The sequence below is a fragment of the Cimex lectularius genome, unplaced genomic scaffold, assembly GCF_000648675.2.
Source record: "Cimex lectularius strain Harlan isolate CLEC.00 unplaced genomic scaffold, Clec_2.1 scaffold351, whole genome shotgun sequence".
Classification (NCBI taxonomy): Eukaryota; Metazoa; Arthropoda; class Insecta; order Hemiptera; family Cimicidae; genus Cimex; species Cimex lectularius.
In genome coordinates, this window is record NW_019394210.1 from 301,861 (window position 1) to 327,337 (window position 25,477).

Below are 25,477 nucleotides of genomic sequence, written 5' to 3' on the forward strand. Positions count from 1 at the left end.
ATTTAATTAACTGCAAAATGAAAGTTGCACGCCTTTGTTATTATTTTTTTTTTAACTTTATAAATTATTCATAAATGAATAAAATAGAATAGAAAAATCCATTAATCTTTTCAACAGTTCGTATTTATCACGAGGTTTGAACAATTAAAATTAATATTTAGGAAAAATAAATAACAGTATACTGGCAAACGATCGTTAATAGAATTTCAGTTTTTACATTCATCGTTTAGTAAATTTTAAGAAATAATTTCTATCATTCTGAGATCGATGTAATGTTTAAAAAATAGAATAAAATTAACTTTAATGCTTTTTAATGGTAACTAACATTTATTCATTTACATACATACAAAATTAATAAAAACATTATGAATGTACAAAATTGTGATATCAATGTAAGTATTGTTTCTTTATAATAAAATTTACAAAAATCGGGACTGGGTATACAATATCACATTTTCTTAATATAATTAACAATTCAATTCTTATAAAAAATAAATAATTTAAAAAATAATTGATTTGTACATAAAAAAATTGAATACTGTTAAAATTTTGTATGGAAATGAAAATTTGTGCTTTTCAAGTGTTACTAAATGTTTAGTGCTATCCCATTTTAAAGTAATAAAATTTTTACTTTTCTTGTGAGTCAAAAGATAAAAGTAAAGGAATGATAACTACAAACCACAGAATATCAGTGTGATGTATCAACATACACGTAGTTACGGTTAACAATGGAATTAAAATGTAATCTCATCTTTCAAATCTAATTCAGTCTTAGCAAATCAATCTTAAAATTGATTTTTAACATGCAAAAGCAAAAAGAAATCAAGACCTGAAAAGGAATAATTTATCACCTATTATCACTGAGATTCAATATGTCACAATTTTGTAGTTTTTCAAAAATTACATTTCAATTCAAGCAAACTTTTGCATGTGCAGGCACTCCTTTAACTAGTAATATCTAAATTTATACAAACTTGCAGACTTTTAATTTATTTGTAGTTTACACCATCAATTTTGGTGCAATTCTGTCAATTACATAAATAATAATAATACTTTATCACTCACATAAATGCATCATCTGTGAACCGATAAAATGAGAAAAAGAAATTTATTTATATATAAATTTATGATTAATCATGTATATAATAAAATTAATTTAAATAAGATTAATTCAAAAAAAATTTTTTGTTGAAACAAATATATTTTTTATGTAACAGTTTACGTGTTTAACCATCTGGTGGTTATGCATCAACATATTAAACAATTACATTTTTTGTGTTCTTTTGCAATAACTATCAGGCAATCACTATCCATAAATATAAATATTGATCGGTTCATCGGTGATTAATTTAGCTGTGATTTGAGATGTTTTCATCTTATTAGGAATATTTTTACCAATTTTATTTTCTACTACATTTCTAAGAAAAATATAATTTGTGACATAAAATGAAATTCACTAGCTTAATTACTAATGAAAGCTGTAAAGTGATATAAAGAAAGCACTAAATAATGTACTATCTATTTAAGTCCTAAAACTTGTTTTTTTCTTATTTTATTATTTTTACAGAACACTTATGCTCAGAAGGCAAATTAAATTTTAAAATTGCACATTTTAATGATTGTTGGTAACTTTTTTTTAGTCCCAAAGAGATTTACAGTTGTTCATAAATCATAGCATATGGTAAGATTGCGATAATTAAATAAAAATTATATCATCACAAAGCAGTGGTCTCGATATTGGGAGAAGTGCTAGCCCTCTCGTGAATTGGGAGCAATAAATCTCGATTGCCTTTGCAAACGGATCGGTGCACCTCTGGAGTTAAAACTTCTGGAGTTGTTGATTCTGATGAACTATTACTTCTGCCTACAAACAGAAAATAAAACAAAACTGATTCACATAGACTTAACTACTAACGTTTGCATTTCAGCCTCACTCTCTTACTCTCACTCATTCGCTCACTCTCTCACTCTGACTCATTTGCTCACTCTCTTACTCTCACTCATTTGATCACTCTCTTACCCTTACTCATTTGCTTACTCTCTTACCCTCATTCATTTGCTTACTCTCACTCATTCGCTTTCTCTCTTACTCTCACTCATTCGCTCACTCTCTTACCCTTACTCATTTGCTTACTCTCTTACCCTCATTCATTTGCTTACTCTCTTACTCTCACTCATTCGCTCACTCTCTTACTCTCACTCATTCGCTCACTCTCTTACTCTCGCTCATTTGCACACTCTCTTACTCTCGCTCATTTGCACACTCTCTTACTCTCACTCATTTGCTCACTCTCTTACTCTCACTCGTTCACTCACTCCCATATTCTCGCTCATTCACTCACTCTCTTACTCTTACTCGTTCACTCGCTGTCTTACTCTCGCTCATTTGCATACTCTCTTACTCTCACTCATTAGCTCACTCTCTTACTCTCACTCGTTCCCTCACTCTCTTACTCTCACTCATTCGCTCACTCTCTTACTCTCACTCGTTCACTCACTCTCTTACTCCCACTCATTCGCTCACTCTCTTAGTCTCACTCATTCGCTCACTCTCTTACTCTCACTCGTTCACTCACCCCCATATTCTCGCTCGTTCACTCACTCTCTTACTCTCACTCATTCGCTCACTCTCTTACTCTCACTCGTTCGCTCACTCTCTTATACTCTATTTCTCTCATTCACTCTCTTAACTCACTATCTTGATATGATGATGGATAATAGGAAGCAGGGTTCTGGCTTACTGTACCTTCCTAGTCCCCTACAAATTGACACAATCCTTCTTCTCAGAGGTATTAGGCCATTGACTGTCACTGCTAAAAATTCAGTTCAATTTTACCTGGGTTTTTTATATCCTAGATTTTGTCTCCATTGAGCCATTGCTTCACATTCAATGATGTATGACAATTAGTATGACGATGTCTACTCACTCACTCTCCCTCACTCATTCACTCTTACTCACTCTCATTCATTCACTCATACAATATTATTTGTTTTCTATAATTGTTTGGATTAAATATATTTTAAAAGATATTACTCATAACTTTAATAGCTACCTGAATAATCAAAGATATCGACTTCAATATCAGATGGTATAGGAACACCAGCACCAAGGTGTAAAGATATACTCTCTAACCAAGTTTCCATTAGTTCAAATGGTGGCCTACAAAACCAGTATCAATTGTACACCATCAATTAAGAAACAATAATGTTTTTATTTATTTTTTCATTTTTTTATTTTTTTATTACCTTTTGTCAGGATTTAAATCACAACATAAAAAAGCAATCCTGCAGAATGGTTCTGGGCAAGAGTTGCAAAATTTATCCCTAAAAACCGCTTGGTTTAGCCCAAAATCAGGAGATCGGGGTAGATAATCAGGATCAGCGTAAACTCGACCTATTATCTGTAAACAAAACAGGGCAAGTAAAATACCTGTAAAATGATGGTTTGTTATCATTATAGCTCAGATTCCCGTGCACTTGCATCTTTCTTTTATGCTAGTCTGAACGTCGCAAGACCTTTATTTATTCTTATTCAGTCAGATGGTGTGTTTTAGTCAAGTTTTATATTGCACAAAATTGCATGTTTTGGGGTTTTGTTGAATAAAATTGAATTTCTGTATTTTGTAGAAAAACCAAAACAAGAATAAGTTAGGATTAGTTACTAATAAGTTAATTCCTCCTTGCCAGTCTGCATGTTGATCCTAGAACAATGCCAACTCCTTACATGATTTTGTGCATAATTCTTTATAAAACAAATCATAAAAACTTATCTTGTTTTGTGAATGACAGTTGAACAAACATTTTCCCGGATGCGACCTTTCAAGAGAGAATTTTAGTTTTAATAATGTATGCTGCTCCCTATATGACAAAAGCAGAGCGACATTTAAAGTATTCTATCAGAAAATGTTCCACATCAATTGCGTGGTTCATGGACTGAATAGAATTACTGAAGAAATTTGAGAAATATTCCCTCATCAATATACTGATCAGTAAAGGCAGAAAAACAAAATATTAAAGCACCTCATTGGGTTTATCAGTACAAAGTCGTTATGAACAATCAACTTCCTACCGAAACATTAATCACACACTGAGGAACTTGGCTGGAAGTTGCTTTATTCTACAGCAACACTTTTTTTTCTATTAAATGGCCTTATCTTTCAATATTAGCCAGAGGAAATAAAAAAATTCTGGGATACAATCATCTACAATGGCAATGAAATTATCTAAATTGACACTTTTTTTTATGGTCTGAACTATGTATATTACCCAAGGAGACTTGTGTACACATATACGCATATGCATATTTTTTTAGAGAAGAGTATTATGAAAAAAGGGTGACAGTGGGAATCAAGCCCATGACCACGGCGTCTATGAGCTGAGAGTCTACGCACTAACCACTCAGCTACCTCAATCCTACAACTGGCTTCACTATATCAAAATTTTTTTTTTTTTTTTTTGGCGTTATGAATTATGCATATTAGCCATGTGACAATTCATATATGTGTGTTCAAATTTGGGGGGGTTATTGTGAAAAAAGGGCCAGAGGCGACGGTGGGAATCGAACCCACGACCGCGGCGTGAGAGTCTCTCATGCTAACCACTCGGCTACCGCGGTCCCCATCAAAAAATATTCTTCCTAGATATTAATAATAAAAATATGGGAAGTTAAGGGGCCGACAAATTGCTGAGTTCATTACCGGTCCTTAGTGCTTTTACTAATTTTTCTGGTCGTTCACGCATATTTTTCAATCTGTTTACTGACTCTCCGCTTTTCTATGGACCCTAAGATGATATCCTAAAATGCTATAGGTTCTCATTTGTACCTCAGGTTGTCTACTACAGAATACTACCACTCGGCTACAGTGGACCCCAATTTTTTTAAAATGTAATTTTAAACAAAAATATATATAAAAATAAAATGTTCACGCTATTTATTGAAAGTTTTCTCATTTTTATTGCAAGGAATTCCGAGCTTTAGTTATTATATTTAATATACAATACCTCACACAGCACAATCCCAAAAGAAAAGACATCAACTTTTTCATCGTATTTATTGCCTTTCATCATTTCAGGAGCCATCCAGTATGGATTGCCCACCACCGTGTACCTTTTTTTCCTTTGACATCGAGAATTAGACAATCTTGTTTTATTATATCTGCGGCCACCTGCCATTCTTGTAGTGTTTTTGTCCGTTCCATTCTGAGACACAATCCTTGCAAGGCCAAAATCAGCTACAACAACTGACTTATCCTGGATAAATCAAATATAAATACATCAAGCATAGAAGGATCTTTCAAGGTTAAACTTTTAAAATGAAGGGATAAACTAAAGCGGCCCATAGACGATCAATATTATTGCACAATATTTTGGCTTGTGCAATTTAATTGATCGTGTGTAGACGATATTGAAAGTTTGTGCAATACATTGCATGATTGACAAAAAGTTGAAAATATATTGTACAACCTGGAAAATATTGCACCGTCTGTTGGCATTATTGCGCAATATCTGTCAGTTTGTGAAGTATCAACAAGTGGAAAATATTGCACAAACTTCAATATCGCCTTCAAACTATTCAAGTTCATTGCACAAACAAAATTTTGTACAATATTATTGAATGTTAAGGGGCAACCATCAAATTATTGTGCAATCTATATTGTACAATAATATGGACTGTCTATGGGCCACTTAAGGCGAGGATCTAGGCGATCAATTATATTGTGCAATAATTTTGAACATTTAGGGTTGTATTGACCTTTGCTTAATGACTGAACAAAAGTTGAATGAGTTTAATTTTTATTGCACTGTGTATGGTTAATATTGTGCAATATTTTTTAGTTTATGTCTAGCATCAGTATAAATTGGGATCAAGATAATAGTATTGGGCAATTATTGTTCTTTTGGTCTAGGGTTTGCCTAATGTTCAATATTATTGCACAATAAAAGTATTGTACAATGTTATTTTAGGCCTATTCTATATAATCAAAGTCATCTAAACAAACCTCTCTGACTAGACAATTGTGAGAATTGAGATCTCTGTGGATTATATTCATGGAATGTAGATAAGTCATTCCTGAAGCAATGTCTTTTGCAAAATTAGCTCGTTGCTTCCATGGTAGCACTTCTGACATGTCATGGATCAGCTCTTTCAATGTTCCCCCGCTTATATATTCAGTAACTAAATGTAATTTTTTTTCTTTGTACAGAACACCGATAAAACTTAGTACGTTGTTATGATGTAAACTCCTAAGTACAGCGACCTGGAAGTAGATAAATTGACGATAAATCCCTGTACTAAAGTTTTGAATAGAAAATGTTCATACCTCTTTTAAGAAGTTTTTTTGAGCTTCTTCATCGACACGATACAATTCTTTTAGAACCATAACTTCTCCAGTGTCACGATGAGTTACCCTAAACACTTGGCCGAAAAATCCCTGACCGAGCAGATCACCCTTCACAAGATCAGAAGCCCGAAAGATCCTTTGAGTCTTGGGTTCAATGCGAAAAGATCTTGTTCTTGATAAATCACAATCCCTGTCAGTAGGTGAAGGTCTAAATTCAAAACGAAAATAATTGTTTTGTTTTTTTAAGAATGAATTTGAGAAAACATAGAATACAATCAAAACAACAGACCCTTCTAACAGTCTTGACATTGAAGACGACCTTTCTTTTTCTGGATTCCTACCCCTTCGTAATTGTCTTGATAAACGTGATCCACTAATATAACCTTCATCTCTTCGTTTATGAATCCGTTCTTTATCTTTCTCTTTAAACATGTTAATTTTCTGTTGTATTCCTGATTTTCGCCTTTCATATGAATCAGGGTCATGTTCTATAGTTAGCTGTGTAATTTTAAGAAAACATTAAACTTGGAATTGCAAGTTTTTTTGTTTTTCTTTTTTACCTGAACAACAGTGTCTGAATATCTAATTAGATTCTCAATACTTTCAAACGATTGTTCTTTAACTGGAGTACCATTAACTTCTAAAATATGATCACCTATATGTAAAGACATGAGCTCATTGTTAACATCAAGCCTGAAAAAATTAAATACCAATATTTAAAATTAAAAAATTAGCATGTTTCTATTTAAATTTCCTGAAGTTAAACGTACAACTGCAAATTGCTGACCTGTACGAAACAACATACATGATATTTTTATATGCTGAAACTATAAACTAAAGGTTGTTGAATGGCAGAGTGCAAACAAAAGACTAATTAATATTAAAAGTGTACAATCATGCATAGAAACTTGTAAAAAATATACATGAATAATGTTACATTTTTCACTTTCCTTAGCTACCTTACCAATTTTTGAAGATTAAGTTTACTTATTAATAAAAAAGCTTATTAGTTAATTATCCCCCTACAAGGGTTACTTTCAAAGCATGCGATACTACAATTATGATTTTGAATTCGGGTATAATTATTAAAAGTGTGGTTGATTCAAATGTAAAAATAATATTGTATGAAGGTTTTACTAATTCAAATATAACGTGTTGACTATTACAATCTGCTCACGATGAACGACAATTTGAAATGCTGAGGCTGCAATGTACCACCTAGCCTTATCATACTAGCTTGTGAAAAATTTGTAAAGTGCAATATACTGAATGTTGCGCTTTTTGTGAACTATAAATTTTCTGTGCCAACCAACAACAAATACTCAAAGACAAAAAACAGACTCATATTTTGTTGTTTAATTCAAACTATATGTATTTTTATCGTTGCATTAATAAGCCGTTGCATATTGATAATGCCTATTGTGATAATGTACTTCTTTTAATGTAAACCAAATTAAACGAGATCAGAAATTCATGAGTTTTAATAAAAATTATTTAATTATGATTTTATGAAAGAAAATTCACCAAAACACAAGAAAATTATTTGTTGATAGATTAAAATTTAACTGTTGTTTTGCTCTTAATAAAATATATTACCTCCTCTGCCCTCATGGAACAGGGTGGTTTGAAGCAGTTTAACGCTGGTTGAAGGCGGCAAACGATGCCTAATCCATCACTTTATCATGTTTCATAAGGGAGAACTTCCTGGCCAATTTATTGTGATAATGCCTACATCCTCCAATTAATGGGTGACAACTCTATCTAGGTGAGCTGCATGCGAGCATTGTCATGCATTAACATGAAGTTGTCCCCAATAAATGAAGGGAATGGAAACACAGCTTCCAGAAGAACTTCCTCAATGTACCTTAGTCCAGTCAAAGATCCACGTATGATAATCAGTTCAGTACAGGCATCTACATCCACCCCAAACAACTGACTGTCTTTGAAAAGATGCACAGCACATGAAGCAAAGCGTTCTCCATACACGGTCCTGGTCATCTGATTGTCATAAACCAAACCGGCACTCATCTATGCAAAAGAACATCCTACCAAGATTCTGATTGGCGAATAGCCGCCTTTCTAATCAATGTCTCTCCAGTAATAGAGAACCTTACACAGGATGTCTAAAGCGGCCCACAGACGATCAATATTATTGCACAATATTTTTGGTTGTGCAATTTAATTGATCGTGTGTAGACGATATTGAAAGTATGTGCAATACATTGCATGATTGACGAAAAGTTGAAAATATATTGTACAACCTGGAAAATATTGCACCGTCTGTTGGCATTATTGCGCAATATCAGTCAGTTCGTGAAGTATCAACAAGTGGTACAGTTCGCATGCTCGTGGTTGCACAAAATATTGTACAAACTTCAATATCGCCTTCAAACAAAATTTTGTACAATATTATTGAACGTTAAGGAGCACCCATCAAATTATTGTGCAATCTATATTGTGCAATAATATTGACTGTCTATGGGCCGCTTAAGACTAGGCTATTTTCATGAAGCCTTCTGATGACAGTATTGAATCCTATCAGAGAAGCTGTTAAAGGATGGCTCCATGGTGTGGTAAGAGCAATAATACAATCATCCCTAGCCGTCGCGGACATTGCAGTCAACCGTTTCTCTTCGATCGAGACTTCCGGTGGCCCTAAACCACTGTAGACCATCGTGGATGGTAGAGAGCACAGTACGCCCAGGACTTGGTCTTGAAACCGACACTACGTCCATCATTGGCCAAAGCATCCACCTTGACTTAAAACCAAGCTTTTAAAGACAAAAAATATTTACTGTTTCAACACAGAAAACAATTTAACAAACCAATTAACTCACTCAAGATAATTTGGTATTAAAAGTCACGCTAATTTTTTCCTGGTTAAAGAAGGTTATTAAAGAGCCAACAAGATGCAAGGAAAATCCTCAGTTGGCAGATGTGTGTTCTAAATAATTATCGATTGGGATTTGGGTGGGTTAAGTTTAAGACATTGTTTGAAGCTCAATTAATCAAGCTAGAAAGGCCTTTGTAAATAAGTTGAATGGAATCGGGGATTAAATGAGGGGGCATCGAGTAAAGAGATGGGTATCGTCAGCATATAAGTGAAATGTGGAGTAATTTACACAAGAAGGGAGGTTGTTAATACAAAGTGAAAACAATAAGGGTTCTAAATTTGCACCTTGAGAAATGCCAGACTTAACAGGAAGGTCAGATGAGAGTGATGAAATAGAACTGATTTGGTTTATTTTTAATCTAAAGAGTGTAAAAGGATTAGTAACACTCTATAAAAGTAAACAACACGTTATTAATGTTGTGCTTATGTTTTAAGTCAACTATTAATCTTTATACCTAGTTATTAGGGAAAATAAATAAATACAAGGGTCCAGATTTTGCTTCCAAACTATCGAAGGTAAGGGAAGCCTTGTATTCATTTGGTGAAATAAAAACAAAAATTTGTTCTTAAAAATTAAAATTTCAACTCGCATTTTGCGTTTCAGACCTTTCTGAACAAATTTTGTTCTTTGCCTGTCTATCTGTCTGTCTGCCTGTGGTCAATTCCGTGTAACCAGCAAAACTCCAAAACCATGAGGCCAATTTTTATGAAATTTTCAGAGATTGTGCTGGTTATTTTTTAGATATAAATGAATTTCATCACAACGGATTAACGGTATCGCCTGCACATGCGCAAACGTAAAACCCCATACACAGCTGTATCTTCTAAATCATTGGCTGGGGGGGGGATTTTTCAGGGATTATGCGGGCTGGTTTCTAGATGATCCCCTATGAATTTTATTACAAATGGATTAACGCATGCGCATGCACAAAATGTGAGTATGCTATACTGGCCACCCAACAGGGATTTTTTATCTATATTCAAAATTTAAATAACAGCACCATACTCATGCATTGAAAGTGAAAAATTACTTTCATAGAATACATATTTTAGAAAATTGTCAAAATTTAAGCTAGTAGTGAAACTCTTGACGATACTATTTTTTCAAATGGTGTACATTAAAATAATATACCCCTTAGTACAAAACTAGATTCAAAACTAGAATCTAGTTACTTAATGGGATGACAGATAACACAAATGAAAAATTTTCGCTTATCTCAGAACTTCCATGAGTCTTTGACAATTAGATGGGATTGGAAAAATAAATGTTTATCATATATAAAATTATGGATTAGTAAGTAATCAACTTAACTAGAATCCCATTTACTTCCTTTCCTATTATCAAGTATGTTTCAAGATTATTGGCAAAACTTTTTTTTTAATCATTATTTTACTTTAGGTACACTAACCATGAAAACTTGCTTTCATTACTTTTGAAAGGTGTTTAAAAAAAATGAATCATGAAATAGTCATTTAAAAATATTCTGAATGTGAAATGGCTTTATGTAAAATGAAATCAATCATTGTATTTATCCAGTGAAAAAAAGACCATAGGTGACTTAAGAGCAACATTAAAATGAAAAAACCATAACAAGATAACTAATCTAAATTTAAAAAATAAAAAAATGAAATAAATTATCAAGATGCAACTATATCCGTGCAAAGTTATTATTAGCTGACCAATTTAAGTACCTATAGCGCGTTAGAAGGCAACAAAGTTCAATTGCAGCTTCTAAAATCGATGTCGCCAGTTTCATAACTTTTCCCATAACATTAATGATGAATCTGAAAACAATGTGATATTCTCTTACCTCATTTAAAAAAATTATAAAGTATTTTTAAAATAAATTTTAAACTGAATCACTTTTAACGTTGCGAATTAAAAATGAAACTTTTCGGTATTAAGACTGACAAAACCCCTATTTGTGAACTCTGATGACCATTCATCATATGAAAAATATTGGAAATACTTTTAAAACTAAACACTTCTAAGATGTTTATGAAACACTGAAAACTTAAGAATGTTGATTCTTTGGAGATCGTGAGATGCCGTCTGGTGTGATGTAAGTTTAGAAAAAACATTCTCTTTATCGTGTCAACGTTTCGATCTTTATTGAGATCATCTTCAGGGCCTGGGATTTATAAACATTGTTTAAATTATACAAATGCATGTAAGATGTGAATAAATGAATTTATACAATGATAGAAATTTTAGACTATTATTGTATTAATTAATTGTATAAGTACATTTTCTATCATTGTATAAATTCATTTATTCACATCTTACACGTATTACGTATTTGTATAATTTAAACAATGTTTATAAATCCCAGGCCCTGAAGATGATCTCAATAAAGATCAAAACGTTAGCACAATAAAGAAAATGTTTTTCTAAACCTACGTCACACCAGACGGCATCTCACAATCTCCAAATAATCATTAATTAACCGTCACTAAATACCACACACTTAAGAATGTTATTTACTATCATTTAAAATAAATTATGTTAGTCAAAAATATTAACTGAAAACTGTAAATTATCATAGGATACATGAACACAAACATGTCAAATAAGAAAATATTCTCATTAATTTTACATCTTAAAAAATAACATTAAATTTTGAAAGAGAAGAATTTCATTTGGCCAGGTTAACCCTTAACATCACAGCTATCTAGGTCTAGTTCCCAATAATTCATTGTTTACTATTTTCTCAGCATTCAAAAAAGCAAATGTATTTAAATAATCCATATATATTTAGCAGTCATAATTGGCCATGTTAATTATTTCAATTAATTATTCTTTTTAACTGAGGTCTTGGTTGAGGTGAAAAAGTCAATGTCAAAAGTGGGATTCGAAGCCACAACCTTCAGCTAAATACGCCATGCTCTAATCGCTTGATGCTGATCGTGCTTGAGCTATCGTGACTTCCATCTACTCAGACACTAACTCCAATATAATGTTAATGGGTAGTGGTGATTTAAATAATTATTTATTTAACACAATTGAAAGATAGTAGGCATAGAGTACATACAAGACACTATAGAAGAACAAGCTTCTTATGCATATCAACTATGAATCCGCTGTGCATGATTCATCAGGTAAACATTGGAAGTTTTTAACTGCTGGGAACTGCAGTGGCCAAGTTGTTAGGGCGTCCAAATCGTATAATATCTGCCATGCTAGTGGTCTTGGGTTTGAATCCAAGCACAGCATATAACTTTTTACTTGAGAATAGTTTAAAAGAAGTATTGTAAACTAGTTTGATCCCTCGTCCACGACACTCAACAAGTACTTGGACCTTACGCCCTCTTTTGCTTTTCCCTTAACATCCCTGCAAGGAACTTGAGATACCATGAGGTATTCAGTGTCAAGCCACACAGGAATAATTATGGATCCTAAGGATATTTTGTATGCTGTATTATCCTGAATAAAACAGGAAATATTGCTGATTCCGCAGCTATCTTCAACTCGGCTTGTAACTCTGTGCTAGAGATTATAAAGCCATTTTTTATTGATGTTTTAACTTATCCTTATACAAAGTTTACCTACTTTTGTATGTATTTATATTAGTTTTGACTGTATCCAATTAGAACTGTAATAATAAATATTACATTATTTTTACTTTACTTTATGTTGTTGATGTTTTAACCGTCTAATAGATTCTTGCCTTGGAGGGTATCACCTGGATCATCAAAATGCAATGCCATTTTAACAACAACAAATTGATTTGAAACATAACTAAATGAAAAGAATTTGTGTTCCAGATTCATCATTAGGAAATAATTTTTGCAAAAAAGTATTTTATTTTGAAACAAACAACAATGATGTGGAACGCACTTAAATAGTCTTTCTTCCATTTATTTATTTTTCCACAAATAGTTAAGAGATAATGAAAACTTGCTAATCCTGGAAGATGGAAAAAGGCAAATTTTGAAAACAGGCACGTCTTGGGTCACACTGAACTTTCGAGTGCCACAGGTGCGCCATACCGATTCACTACCTTTTTAACAAATGACAAACTTACACAAAGTTGGAGAAACTTTAGGATTTTTAGGAACAATGCGTCGTGATGTATTTGAAATACAGCCTGAGATTTACACAGTCTAGTGTGAAACCAATAGTTGTGCCAAAACTAGTTCAGAAAATATCCTGATGTACTCATAGGCAACTCACAGACATACCTATGACGTTGAGGGTTAACCTAACAATAAAATGAAACACTATAAATAGTTAATTATTAAATCACACTGGTAACACTTTTCAAATGTAAATGTGAAACACACTACAATCACATTTTACCTTTTTTGTTCTCATAGATACAATACTCCAGAAAAGTTGTCAACATACTTGTCCAGTATGTTCACATTAACTACAAACATATATAACAATTTAATTGACTAACAATAAATACACATAAGTGTTTGTTTTTTTAAAGAATAATATTCATGTTCACAATATTAAGCATCTCAAGCCAATCCAAGACAGAAACCTTTACCAAAAAATTGTTACTGCCATTTTAGATTCAGTATTTTGGATTATTGCCTATGGTCTTTATTATTTTGCAATATACCATAGAGAAAATAGTTAATATTTAAGTGAACAAGTAAAAGAAAATGAGAGTTCATTTAAAATGTCGATCGATCAATAATGAATTAACAGGCAGTTGGAAATAGTTAATCTAGGAGAGAGAAGTATTAAAGCATGCGATAATTAACAAAATTATAATTTTTTAAGTTCAGGCATCCATTTTCATCTATACAAAATTTGTTTGCAAATATTGTTTACTATGTACAATTTAGTTACAAAGGTTCAGTGGATGGATGCCATAAAAAATTGAAGGTTATAACAATTTTATATTTTATTATTCACTACAGAACACAACAAGAAGAACTTTGAGAAAAAAGGATTAAAATGGAAAGAAAATTTATATGGAGATCAAAAGTAATTAGCAAAAAAAATTAAATTGGAATGTCTACATTCAATTCAACTGAAAAAAGTGCATGTCTTATGACATATAGTTAACATACATTTTTAAGTATGAAAAGTACTTACTGAGAAATCCTAAGTCGAGGGCAATTAGCTGTTTGATTGTTTACCATAGAATCGACAGTGAGCCTTATCCCTTGCCTGTTTATACCTGTAGCAGGCAGTTCGACCAACCTTATGGAATGTGAGACTTTGGACGATGTTACAGCTAATGGTTGGACTTGTTTTTTGTAGCAAGGGCCACTAAATAACACAGAAAGAAGAAAAAAATGTGTACAATGTGCAAAAAAAAATGTACGAATTTCAAATAAAAATACTACATGAGAGCCAGTTTTTCGATTTAGCTGTTAGCAGCTACACAGCACAAATTAAAAATGACATATACTACTTATGAATTACATTATATTGGGAAAAAAACGAGGTTATTGTTGATAGTGGTTTGATTAAGACTATGCTGAAAAACTTCCGTCTAAGATATTATTAATCCAAAATGAGTACGTCTTGAGACCGACGGTATGAATCGGCAGCATTTAAACAATTTTTGATAATCATGAATAATCTATTTCTCGGTATGGTCTGAATAAAAAAAAAGACGTTCAATTTTTATCTGCCAAGTTTTCACATCAACAGTGTTAACTATCCTTGGCAATGTTGGGACTGAGTCTATCTTCAAAGAAACTTTAAAAGCAATTATTTAAAAAAAACTTAATTATGTCAATTTGTAAACATTTTTAAGATAAGTTTTGTCCTGACGATAAACTTAAAATAGGTCAAAAGCTTGGCAGATAACAATTAATTTTTTTTTTCATTTATTTGAGAGTAAAAAAGTGGTCAACACATCAAACACTTTAAACATTTTTTTTTAACGAGGGTATTTCAACTGTGAGGTTATATAAACCCCGTCAAAGTGCCTGAGATTTAAAAAAAAAATTAATATTTGGGGTTTAAATTCTGAACTGCTGGATTTGAACCAGGGACCCACCTTACAGTGATGAGCGCTGCCTAAACTATTACGGCCACAGCAATTATTTTAAATTATGTAATTTAAGGCTATCACAATTATTTTAAATCACATAATTTAAGTGAAAAATATAAATATATTAATTCAATTAAATGCCTGACTCACCAATAAAGATTGGATCTTTCAACCAATGCGTAAGACTCTCCATCTCCAATAAAGCTCAAACAAGATGTACATCTAAAGCATTCAGGATGAAATTTATGGTCACCAGCGACCATAACTGGACCAGTTATTATCTACACAATGAAAAAAAAAATTACTATCAATTTCAAATGAACATAATTATAGTGCAATATAGTAATTGTAGAAATGTTTGGTGATTAGTGACCGTTAATCGATAATTATTCAGAAATCGTGAGATGCGGTCTGGTGTGATGTAGGTTTCAGAAAAACACGACTCTCAACACGACACACAAGAATGGCACAATTACACAGAAGACAAACACTTTGAGCCCTGAAGATGATCTCAATAAAGATCGAAACGTTGGCACGATAAAGAAAATGTTTTTCTGAAACCTACATCATACCAGACCGCATCTCACGATTTCTGAATAATAATAGTAATTGTAATTAATGTGTACCCGCCCCCTCAAGGATATTTAACACCACAGTCATTTCAGCCCCTTCAAACCATTCTGAATGTAAACCTTCAACCCCGCGGCAAATTCACCCATCCAGACAACACACACTTTGCACCGCCCATGTAGGACTATTGGGTTTTCCAGAAAATAATGCAGGTTTACGGTTATAAAATAAAAACAATCAAATAAATGATTTTAAACATTTTTTTATTAATTCAAATACCCTCCATCACTCTCAATACGCTTATCTCAACGTGATGACAACTTCTCTATACCCTCTAAATTGAATTTTGAGTCTTTATTATTAAAATTCTGTAAACGCATTTTCTAACGATCCATAAAATTTTTTGTAAAGCGTGTTTGAAAAAATTGTAGTTGGTAGGCGAGGGGTCTGGAGACAGGGGAGGGTCAGGCGTAACCTCATAACCAAGATTCAACAGTTTTCATGTCGTCGCATGTGAGAGGGACTTGGGGTCGAACGTTGTCATGTAACAGAATCAGCCTTTTCCAATTGACCAAAGACAGCTTCAATAATGCCAATTCCTGTTGAATTGCTTCAATTTAAGAGCAATACATTTCGGCATTGATTGTTTTGCCAGCAAGTTACTTCAAGAAGCCGTACTAAATTAGCCCAAATGAAGCCCACCAAAGAGTCACCATCACCTTTTTTGGATGAGTCGAGGGCTTTGGACAATGTGGTGCTGTTCTCCTTTGTCGAGTCACTGGAATGATTGCTGTTATCGTATATAATGTACTTTACATCACAAATAACGATTCTATCCAGAAAAGGTTTGTTTCTGTTCAGCAAAGAAGTGATGAAGTGTAATTTTTTTTTGCAGTTGTTTAATGCATTCTATGCAAGTTCTTGAACAGTTGTTCTGCAGTTTTCAACTACCAAATGCAAGTTCTTGAACAGTTGTTCTGCGGTTTTCAACTACCAAATGCAAGTTCTTGAACAGTTGTTCTGCGGTTTTCAACTACCAAAGCTAGCAGAACATCATCTGGGAAGAAATCCTTCCACGACCTCTTTGTCTTCAAGGCTAAAGTCTCCCACTCGAAATCTTTTAAACCATCTCTGAATGGTGCTCTCACTCACACTCATGGTAGTTCTGGCTAAAGAGTAGTACCAGCCCATGATTCATCTTCAATCCTCTTGTTCCCGGAAGCAAACTTTTTGAGCCACTCCATCACCAATTGCAGTGCAATTTTACGGCTGCCTAGGCTGCCCTAGTACCAAGCTTACTTAAATTCATACAATAAGCACAAATTATGGGTTTTGATGCCTCTTGGTATTATGTGATATAAACATGTAATCCTCCTATATAAATAGAAATGCTGATCAGCGGTATTAAAACAATAACAAATGGAAAACCACACAAACTTTTTTGGCTAATGCGAAGTCACAGCTCAATGGGGATTTAACCTAATGTACGGAAAAAAAACTTAGGGAATCAAATTGTAGTAGCGACAGTCAATGACCTGATACTTCTAAAGAGAAGAATTGAGTCTGTTGCACTGATCTAAGCAACTAGGAAGGTACAATAAGCCAGAAGGCTGCAGTGCCTGGGGAGCACAAACCCCGCTTCCTGGTATCCTTTCTAAAAGCACTACCAGAGGATTTACTGAGAACCTGCCCTTTAAAGCCCACAAACCACTGTGGTAAGATTAGTCCTCCTTGGATCACATACTTACAAGGTAGCTTCTTGCTATTACATACTGTGTAAATACTGCAATACATAGACAGGGAAATCATGAAGATGAGGTGAAAACCAACTGTTTATGCCAATGTAAACAATTTTATTTATTAATAGTTAATTAAAAATCTTATCATTTATCATCTTAAATTCATCATTTAAAAAATTGATAAAAATAGAAAATTTGCAAAATCAAGACGCTGGAGGGAGAAACAGGTCATTTTTCAGCAAGACATCCTAAAAACCGTGAGTCGCTCCCTAGTTTTCAACCTGTACGTACAAACGTACATCAGCTGTCTTCAGTCAGTCGCTCCCTGGTTTTCGACCTGTACGAATGAACGCACCTTTGGCTTTGTCCAGCGAGTGGCTCCCAGACTCCAATCAATATAAACACGAACTTATCTTCTGATCTTCACTGTCGTGAGTCGACAACAAGACGTACGAATGTCCTTATTCTTTGTCTTTTTAACGTTTTGTGTATCAACTTATCTCGCTCTATATATATTTCCTCTTGTTAACTTTGTTTAAGTTGTTTCTGGCCAGATTTTAATTTCAGTATTTATATCATAAATTGTCAATTAATAAAGTTAACTATTAAACGAATTGTTAAATTTTTATCCACTAAATCCTTTACGCATCAGCCAGGAACTATCCCTGGTAGCGCCCAGACTTGGAGGGTAGATATCCAATACTTTCTCCCACCGGCGTCTACGAAACACCAACATACTTCAGCCTAAGTTTAAAAAACTTAGATACAGGTCTGGATGTGTATCTGATTCGGTTCAAAGTTACTAGATTGTCTTGGATGAGAACAGAAGGTGAGTGTAGCTGGCTGGTTTCCCCCTTTACCCACGAACCAAATTTTTAATTATTCAGAAATCGTGAGATGCGGTCTGGTGTGATGTAGGTTTCAGAAAAACATTTTCTTTGTCGTGCCAACGTTTCGATCTTTATTATTCTTTACTCGTAATAAAACAACCAGATGGCACATTAATCACAGATTGGTATCAAAAACCAAGAAACACAGATCGCTACCTCAATTTTACATCTCACCATCCTCTTCATACAATAATAAACACGGCCAAAGGGTTACTTCACAGAATTATTACCCTAAGCCATGAATCATTTCACCACAAGAACATAAAGATATACAAACAGATCCTCCATAACAATCTCTACCCTAAACACATAATTAACAGAATAATCAACAATTACAACTCAACACTAACACCATCCACTATTACTAATAATACTACATTAAGTCTATCGAATACAAACAAACCAGCATACATTTCCATACCATTTATCCAAGGCCTATCACATAAATTAAACACATTTCTCTCGTCCGATAACTTCAAAATAGCTTTCAAAAATTATAAAACAATTCAAACACTTTTTTCCAAAATTAAAGATCCCACACCAATAACAAATAAATCTGACGTAATCTACAAGATCAACTGTTTAAACTGTCCGGCAACTTACATCGGTCTTACATCCCAATATCTGGACAAGAGAGTAAAGCAACATATCTATGATTGCAAAAAACCTAAGCAAAATCCTACAGCACTCGCTACCCACCATCTTGAACACCAACACAATTTCGACTTCAAAAATCCAAAAGTATTACACACAGAACAAAACAAACATAAACGTAATTTCTTAGAAATGGTTTATATCAACAGAGATAAACACAGCATCAATTACAGAACAGATACATGTAAACTCAGTCGCAGCTACGCCAATATCATTAATCAAATTCAATATAGATAACATACATATATCATTACATTACATTCCACACAACAAATATTTTTCATAGTCTAATTGTCCAACAATTTAGCTTTCCTTTTCCTATTTATCCCTTTCTATATAATCCTGAAAGGATAATCTGGCCAAACCATTACCAACACATTGTTTCCCGTCGTCGGCTCTTTTCACCTCAAAGAAGCTGACGCCTTATACAAAAATGTCTTTTCTACACTGACTTCCTTCCCCACCCCTTCAAAATCCAACATATATAAACATAAAGCAGCAATATCGCACTGGCACTCTCAACACGACACACAAGAATGGCACAATTACACAGAAGACAAACACTTTGAGTAAGTAGAAATTCTTTGATTGAATATAAAATATATTTTGTATTGTATAAATTCACTTTTCCACATCCTAAATGTATTTGTTAAATGTAAACAATGTTTGTAAATCCCAGGATCAATAAAGATCGAAACGTGGCACGATAAAGAAAATGTTTTTCTGAAACCTACATCACACCAGACTGCATCTCACGATTTCTGAATAATTATCGATTAACGGTCACTAATCACCACACAAATTTTTAATGTTAAAAGATAATGTATTATTCCATATATGTATTTACTAGCAGGCCACGAGGAGCTGTTAGTGAAGTAAGTACTTTCATATAATTTCATATTTAGTAGTTTCATATAATTTAGTAGTTATAATTGAGCATATTAATTATTTCAATTAATTATACATTTTATGTAAGGTCTTGGTTAAGATGAATAAGCTAGTGTCACGAGCGAGATTTGAAGTCACGACAGCTCTAGTGGTTAGAACAGCGGAATACTGAGCTGAAGGTTGTGGATTCGAATTTCGCTTGTGACAGTAGCTTTTTCATCTCAACCAAGATCTTAAAAAGTTAAAATTAATTTAAATAATGTATTATATTAAAGGTTATTTATGAAGCATATATTTTTAACAGAAAAAATTACCTGGCCACAATTTTGACATGCCTCCCCATATTTAGTCCAGTAATCATCTCTGCAAAACAATAGGCCGTCTTTCTCAAAGTACCAGTTCGCAAGAGAAATATCACAGGCAGAGCATCTGTATGAACCAAAAATTTAATTATTCATTGAACAATCAAATGGAGGGTGAGAGCAGAGAAAGAACATATTAGCCATACAGAATTTTATTTATACAATGTAATTAGAAAATTTTAAATTCTGAAATACCAAATGTGTAGCAACACATAAAGGTACTTAAAACTTAGAAAAAAAAGTGCCAAAAGTATAAGACCACTAATTAACAGTGGCAGTTAAGTTGTCAAATATTTTATTTTGATAGCATATTATGTTTTCAATTAAAATAATAAAATGGATGGTTAGTTTTGCCTTAATTTTTGCTTGATGTTCTTTACCTAAAGCAATCAGCATGCCACTGTTGCCCTAGTGCTTGAACGTATTCATCTTCTTCAATTGTATTTAGGCAGCTAGCACAGACAAGTGTGCAAAACGAAGTTTTCAATGCAGCCAGTGTTTTGGTATCTGTAAACAAGTATAGGAATAACAAATACTGAGTCATGGACTGTTATCAACAGGAACAATGACATAATTTACTTATTTTTCCATCACACTGATATCAGCTAATAAAAAGACACAATTTACAGATGATTTAATGAAATAATCAACCATGAACAATTATTCTGATCTATCACAATAGCATCCATATATCAGCAACTATGAATGCAAAACGCAAGGCTCACATATTCGTGAAGTCGTCAAATTATGAAAATTGTCGTGTAAACTAAATTAACTACTAAGGTACAAATAGAAAGGAAAATTTCAAGATTTGTGATTAATGAAATAAACTGTAAAATAATATCAGTACAGGGAATAAGTTAAAGGCACAAGGTTTTGGATAGGAAAAGCTGGTCACAAGTCAGATGCCCCAATTCAGTTACTTGCTCAATAAATGTTTGCATGTCAGGAATACCTACTCACTTTCTATAAGGAGCCAGGATGACACTCTTCATTATTATGTGTCAAACCACTTCAAGCAGGAACCTGCAAGGGCTTTGGCCTATTCTCAAGCATGTATATAACATGATCTCTTGTTTATAACTCTGATTCTCAAAGCACAATCTTTTATGAACATGACCAGGTACACACTACACTCTAACCCTTATATATTAACTGAAACCATTTTTAGTATGAGAGGGGTGGATCATGGTAGATCTGGTTAAAGGGTTCCACTGACTTATGATTAGAGACCTGATTTTTATGCCTGATGATGCCTGATTTTATGACCTGATTTTATATGATTTTTATATTTTGTTTGCCACCACATACATTGGAAGAAATCAATTATCTATCTGAATCATGTATCTAGGAAGCCATAGGTTAAATTTTATATAGTATAGTTTTGCATATTTGATGAATATCGCATAAAATTGCATATTTAAACAATATCGCACATTTGACGGATTTTTACGTAAAATCGCATTTATCACGCAAAATATTTAAAACATTACTTTGGTTTTTGGGGAAGCATAAAAAAATTAGTAACAAATAACAATTTGATTAAAAGTTGGTTTAATTTGAAAAAACTGAAACAGACTGCAATGACAGGAAGAGAAGATTCTATCAATACCGACAAAAAAATATAAAACCCCTTCTTAAGTCTTATTGCAATATTGAATATAATCACAAATTTTAAGTGATTGTAGGCACAATTTCATGGAAGACAATTTAGAGAATACTTTAGTTACATAACATTAATTATACTCAATCAGTATAAAATATATAATTTAATTATGTAAGTGGAAAAATATTTTTGTCAAATGTAAATAAACCAAGGGGGCGTCAGTGGCCGCAACAGTTTAGGCGTTGACATGGCGCTCATCTCTGTAAGGTAAAGGTCCCTCGTTTTTCAAAAACACTGGCACCCCGAGGGTTCAAATAACCTCGTAGTTGGGGGGGAACCTCTAAATACTTGTGAATTTTAATTATTTTTAGTTTTAAAGGGCTTTAATATCTATTTTGTTTAATTATCTATATTTCTGTTTAATATTTCTATGATAGTAAAAAAACTGGTTACTGCATATCATTGCATATTTTACTGTATATACTGCATATTTCAGGGCTTTCAACTGCATATTTTATGGCATATTTTGGCAATCTTTACTGGATAAAAATCCGATCTCTACTTATGACCATTGTCCTTGTATGTCACTTGGTACTCAAATAACTGCTATCATTTAACTTTTTTTCCACCAACTCAGCCCTCTTTTGAATAAAAGTGAGAACACAGGATCTGCTGAGAACTATCCTTTAAAGCTCGGAAAACACTTGGGGAATCAGAGCATGCGGAGTAGGGTGAATCCATCTCAGATCCTCCAAGGTGTGCAAAAGTGCACACAAACCAGCTTGGCAGGGACAATGATCTGTCACACAGGAGGACTTAAAACTAAATTTCACTGACAAGGGGGTCAGATCACTCAACAATAATTTTTTTTAAACAAACTTCTCTAATGAATTTTGAATATTTCATCGTTACTGATCATCTTGGACTGAGAGACCAACACAGCAAGAATACGCAGACAAGGGCGATCGGTAATGTCCAAATCACAGATTCATCACCCCACAGACCGCACTAGAAATCTGAAGGCTAGTACACACTCTTAGACAAAATCGCACAACTCATGTCTATAGACAAGTCCTGCAATTATCTATAGACAAATCAGGAACAAATCACTTGTTCTGCAAATACCTGTAGATAAAAATCGCAAGTCTATGGTCCCACAGCTCAGAAAAAAAATGGAGACATGTTGTGCAACATCAACAACAGAGACAACAGAGAGGCTGTAATGGTCGCTCTGAATCATGTTTCTTGCTTGCATATTTTATTTCCAACTGTAAGTAGCAAATTTTCAAAAACGTGGTGGTTAGCCAGGTGAAATTTCTTGAACCTGAACTAGAGTCAATCCAAATGTAGGAGTGTCTGCTAAAATGATCCTTGTCAACCGTTTACAATGAATTTTCCTTTTATGATCAAAATTTAAAATTGCACAAGCAGCAGGCAACTATCTCACTCATCATGTTATCGCAGAAACTAGTTTAAACTGAGCTGTGCAGGTGTGGATGCGTAACAGAGGTTCTCGATCATCTTGGATTTGTTCTTCAAAAGTCTACAGACAAAATCGATGATTTGTCTATGAGAGCTTACTACCCTTAACAAACTTCCAAGAGCTACCAATTACTCAACCCACAACTACTAGCAAAGCAAATAAAAGAGTCAAGTGCCCTAACAACTCAGCAACTAAAGACCCTCCTAAAACTAATAGTTAAGTAAAAATAATTTAAAAAACAAAACAGACAGAGCATGGGGCTCGGCCCACCAAGTGCCTGCAAACCCACCAGCACCGTCTTCAAGGGGATACTTTCACGCTTCTTTGTCTTATTTTTTAAGTTATGGAGAACGTGTATAAAAACCAATTATAATGTGCACAGCACTTGTGAAAAAGTCCACATTCGCCCTAATCCAGGGGCCAAAATTGCCTTAAGCCAAGTAACGCTCATTTAGATCTATCCTCACTTTTTGGGTCTGACAGACGCATTTCTACCTTTCATCACAATCAGTGGTGGGTTGTCTGTTTAGTCATGGGGTTAATATCAAAATAAATTATTATATATATAAAACTTTAAAACTTAAAATTGCACAAGCAACTTTTTATTGAAAATCTTGAACATTGTTTCTTATTTTAATGTTTGTGAGCGTTAACTCACTGTGACATATCCGGTTAAACTTGTATTAACATGCAGGCTGAATAGAAATGGTGAATGGTGGGGTGAGTGCGGTGTTCAATCCTTTTTAAAAACTATCTTTTTAGTAGGAAAAATCTTTTTAAAAAGGATTGCAGACTGAATGTTAACACTTTTGCTACCAAATTATAGACATGTTTGTAATTTGTTCTTTACCAATCATCTTGGTCTGCTTATCCTCGATGTGTTAGTCTGTCAGATGCATTTCAGCATTCCACCATCTTCAGTTCTTCTTCAGACAAGATGGCGAAATGCCAAAACGCATCTGATAGACTAGCCTTGTAGGTAAGCAGACCAGGATGATCAGAAACAACCAAGCCATGGGTTCATCATCCCATAAATCTCACAATTAATAAATCTATCCTCCTAAATTGAAATAACAGTCGTTAAACTGTCTAACTAGCACGTCTATACTGTGAAATTTCTTCCTGCGCTCTGCAAGGTGATGAACTGGTAATTTGATCCTTACCGAAACCACCATCTTATGTGTTAGGTTTTTAACTTCTTCTTGTTGAAATGCATCTGACAGACCAACACAGTGATGATAGGACACCCAAGATGATAAGTAACGATCAAATTACAAACGTGTCTATATTTTAGTAGTAAAAGTGCTAACATTCAGCCTGTGTATAAACACAAGTTTAACCAGACATAAGAGCATCCAAAGAACGAGTGAACCCTTAAATGTTGACATGTGTTTTTACTGTTAAGTGCAGAAACTATAAATCGTGAATTCTAATCACGACATACACAAGAAATACCCAATGCAACAATACAAGCTTGCTGTATGGCAAATATAATGGGCTAAAATCCATATTTACAAAAGGCAAAGTTTATGACGAACATCGTACGATGTTCGATAAACGTCCGTTTCAACGATTGACATTGTTAATAATCCAAAACATGCGTTCAATGCCGTGTAAACATCATCGAATTGAAAAGATTTGAAACCAACGCCTACATTTTTCTTTGATAGATTTCTGATTATAACTAATGAACATATAAGGTAAAACAGTTTAATAGGTGTTCTACCTTGCACCTAATTTAAAAACAACCTCTTGGTAAAAACTTGGTACAAACCATTTTCAGATCTATCCATTGTCATGGTAAATTGATAAGGACATGTCAAATTTACATTCTGCAGATTTGATAAACTAACCTGACTTATTTGTAACAGTTTTGACACCCACAACAATTTTTTTGCATAGACTTGTTATCTCAATTGAAAATCGCCTGTCACAATTGGGTCTGAGAAGTGACGTCAAAAAAAAGTGGTGCAGTCTTTTTTTCTTTCATCTTTTTTTAAATTTATTTACGGGTCAAAAACCCATTTCTTAAAAAACGTATACAAAAGTACAGGAGAAAAATATATTTCAATACAATGCTTATAAATA

The 25,477-nt window shown here is 33.5% G+C and overlaps 1 protein-coding gene across 2 annotated transcripts; it reads right to left on the bottom strand.

Annotated features, from left to right (window-relative positions):
- Positions 1 to 323: 323 nt before the first annotated feature.
- LOC106672580 (LIM domain kinase 1) lies at positions 324 to 25,241 on the bottom strand. Of its 2 annotated transcripts, XM_014404117.2 has the most exons (14): positions 25,164 to 25,241; positions 20,681 to 20,807; positions 20,253 to 20,367; positions 15,348 to 15,478; positions 14,288 to 14,464; positions 10,927 to 11,019; positions 6,902 to 7,034; positions 6,631 to 6,839; positions 6,321 to 6,549; positions 6,000 to 6,257; positions 5,002 to 5,250; positions 3,247 to 3,401; positions 3,054 to 3,160; positions 324 to 1,864 (listed from the first exon to the last, which is right to left on the bottom strand). In XM_014404117.2, exons 1-14 carry the CDS (start codon positions 25,186 to 25,188, stop codon positions 1,716 to 1,718), a joined length of 2,157 nt encoding a protein of 718 aa, XP_014259603.1. In that variant the 5' UTR covers positions 25,189 to 25,241; the 3' UTR covers positions 324 to 1,715. The 2 variants fall into 2 exon arrangements, with proteins under 2 accessions (XP_014259603.1, XP_014259612.1); XM_014404126.2 differs by lacking the exon at positions 10,927 to 11,019 and having other exon boundaries at positions 325 to 1,864.
- Positions 25,242 to 25,477: the final 236 nt, after the last annotated feature.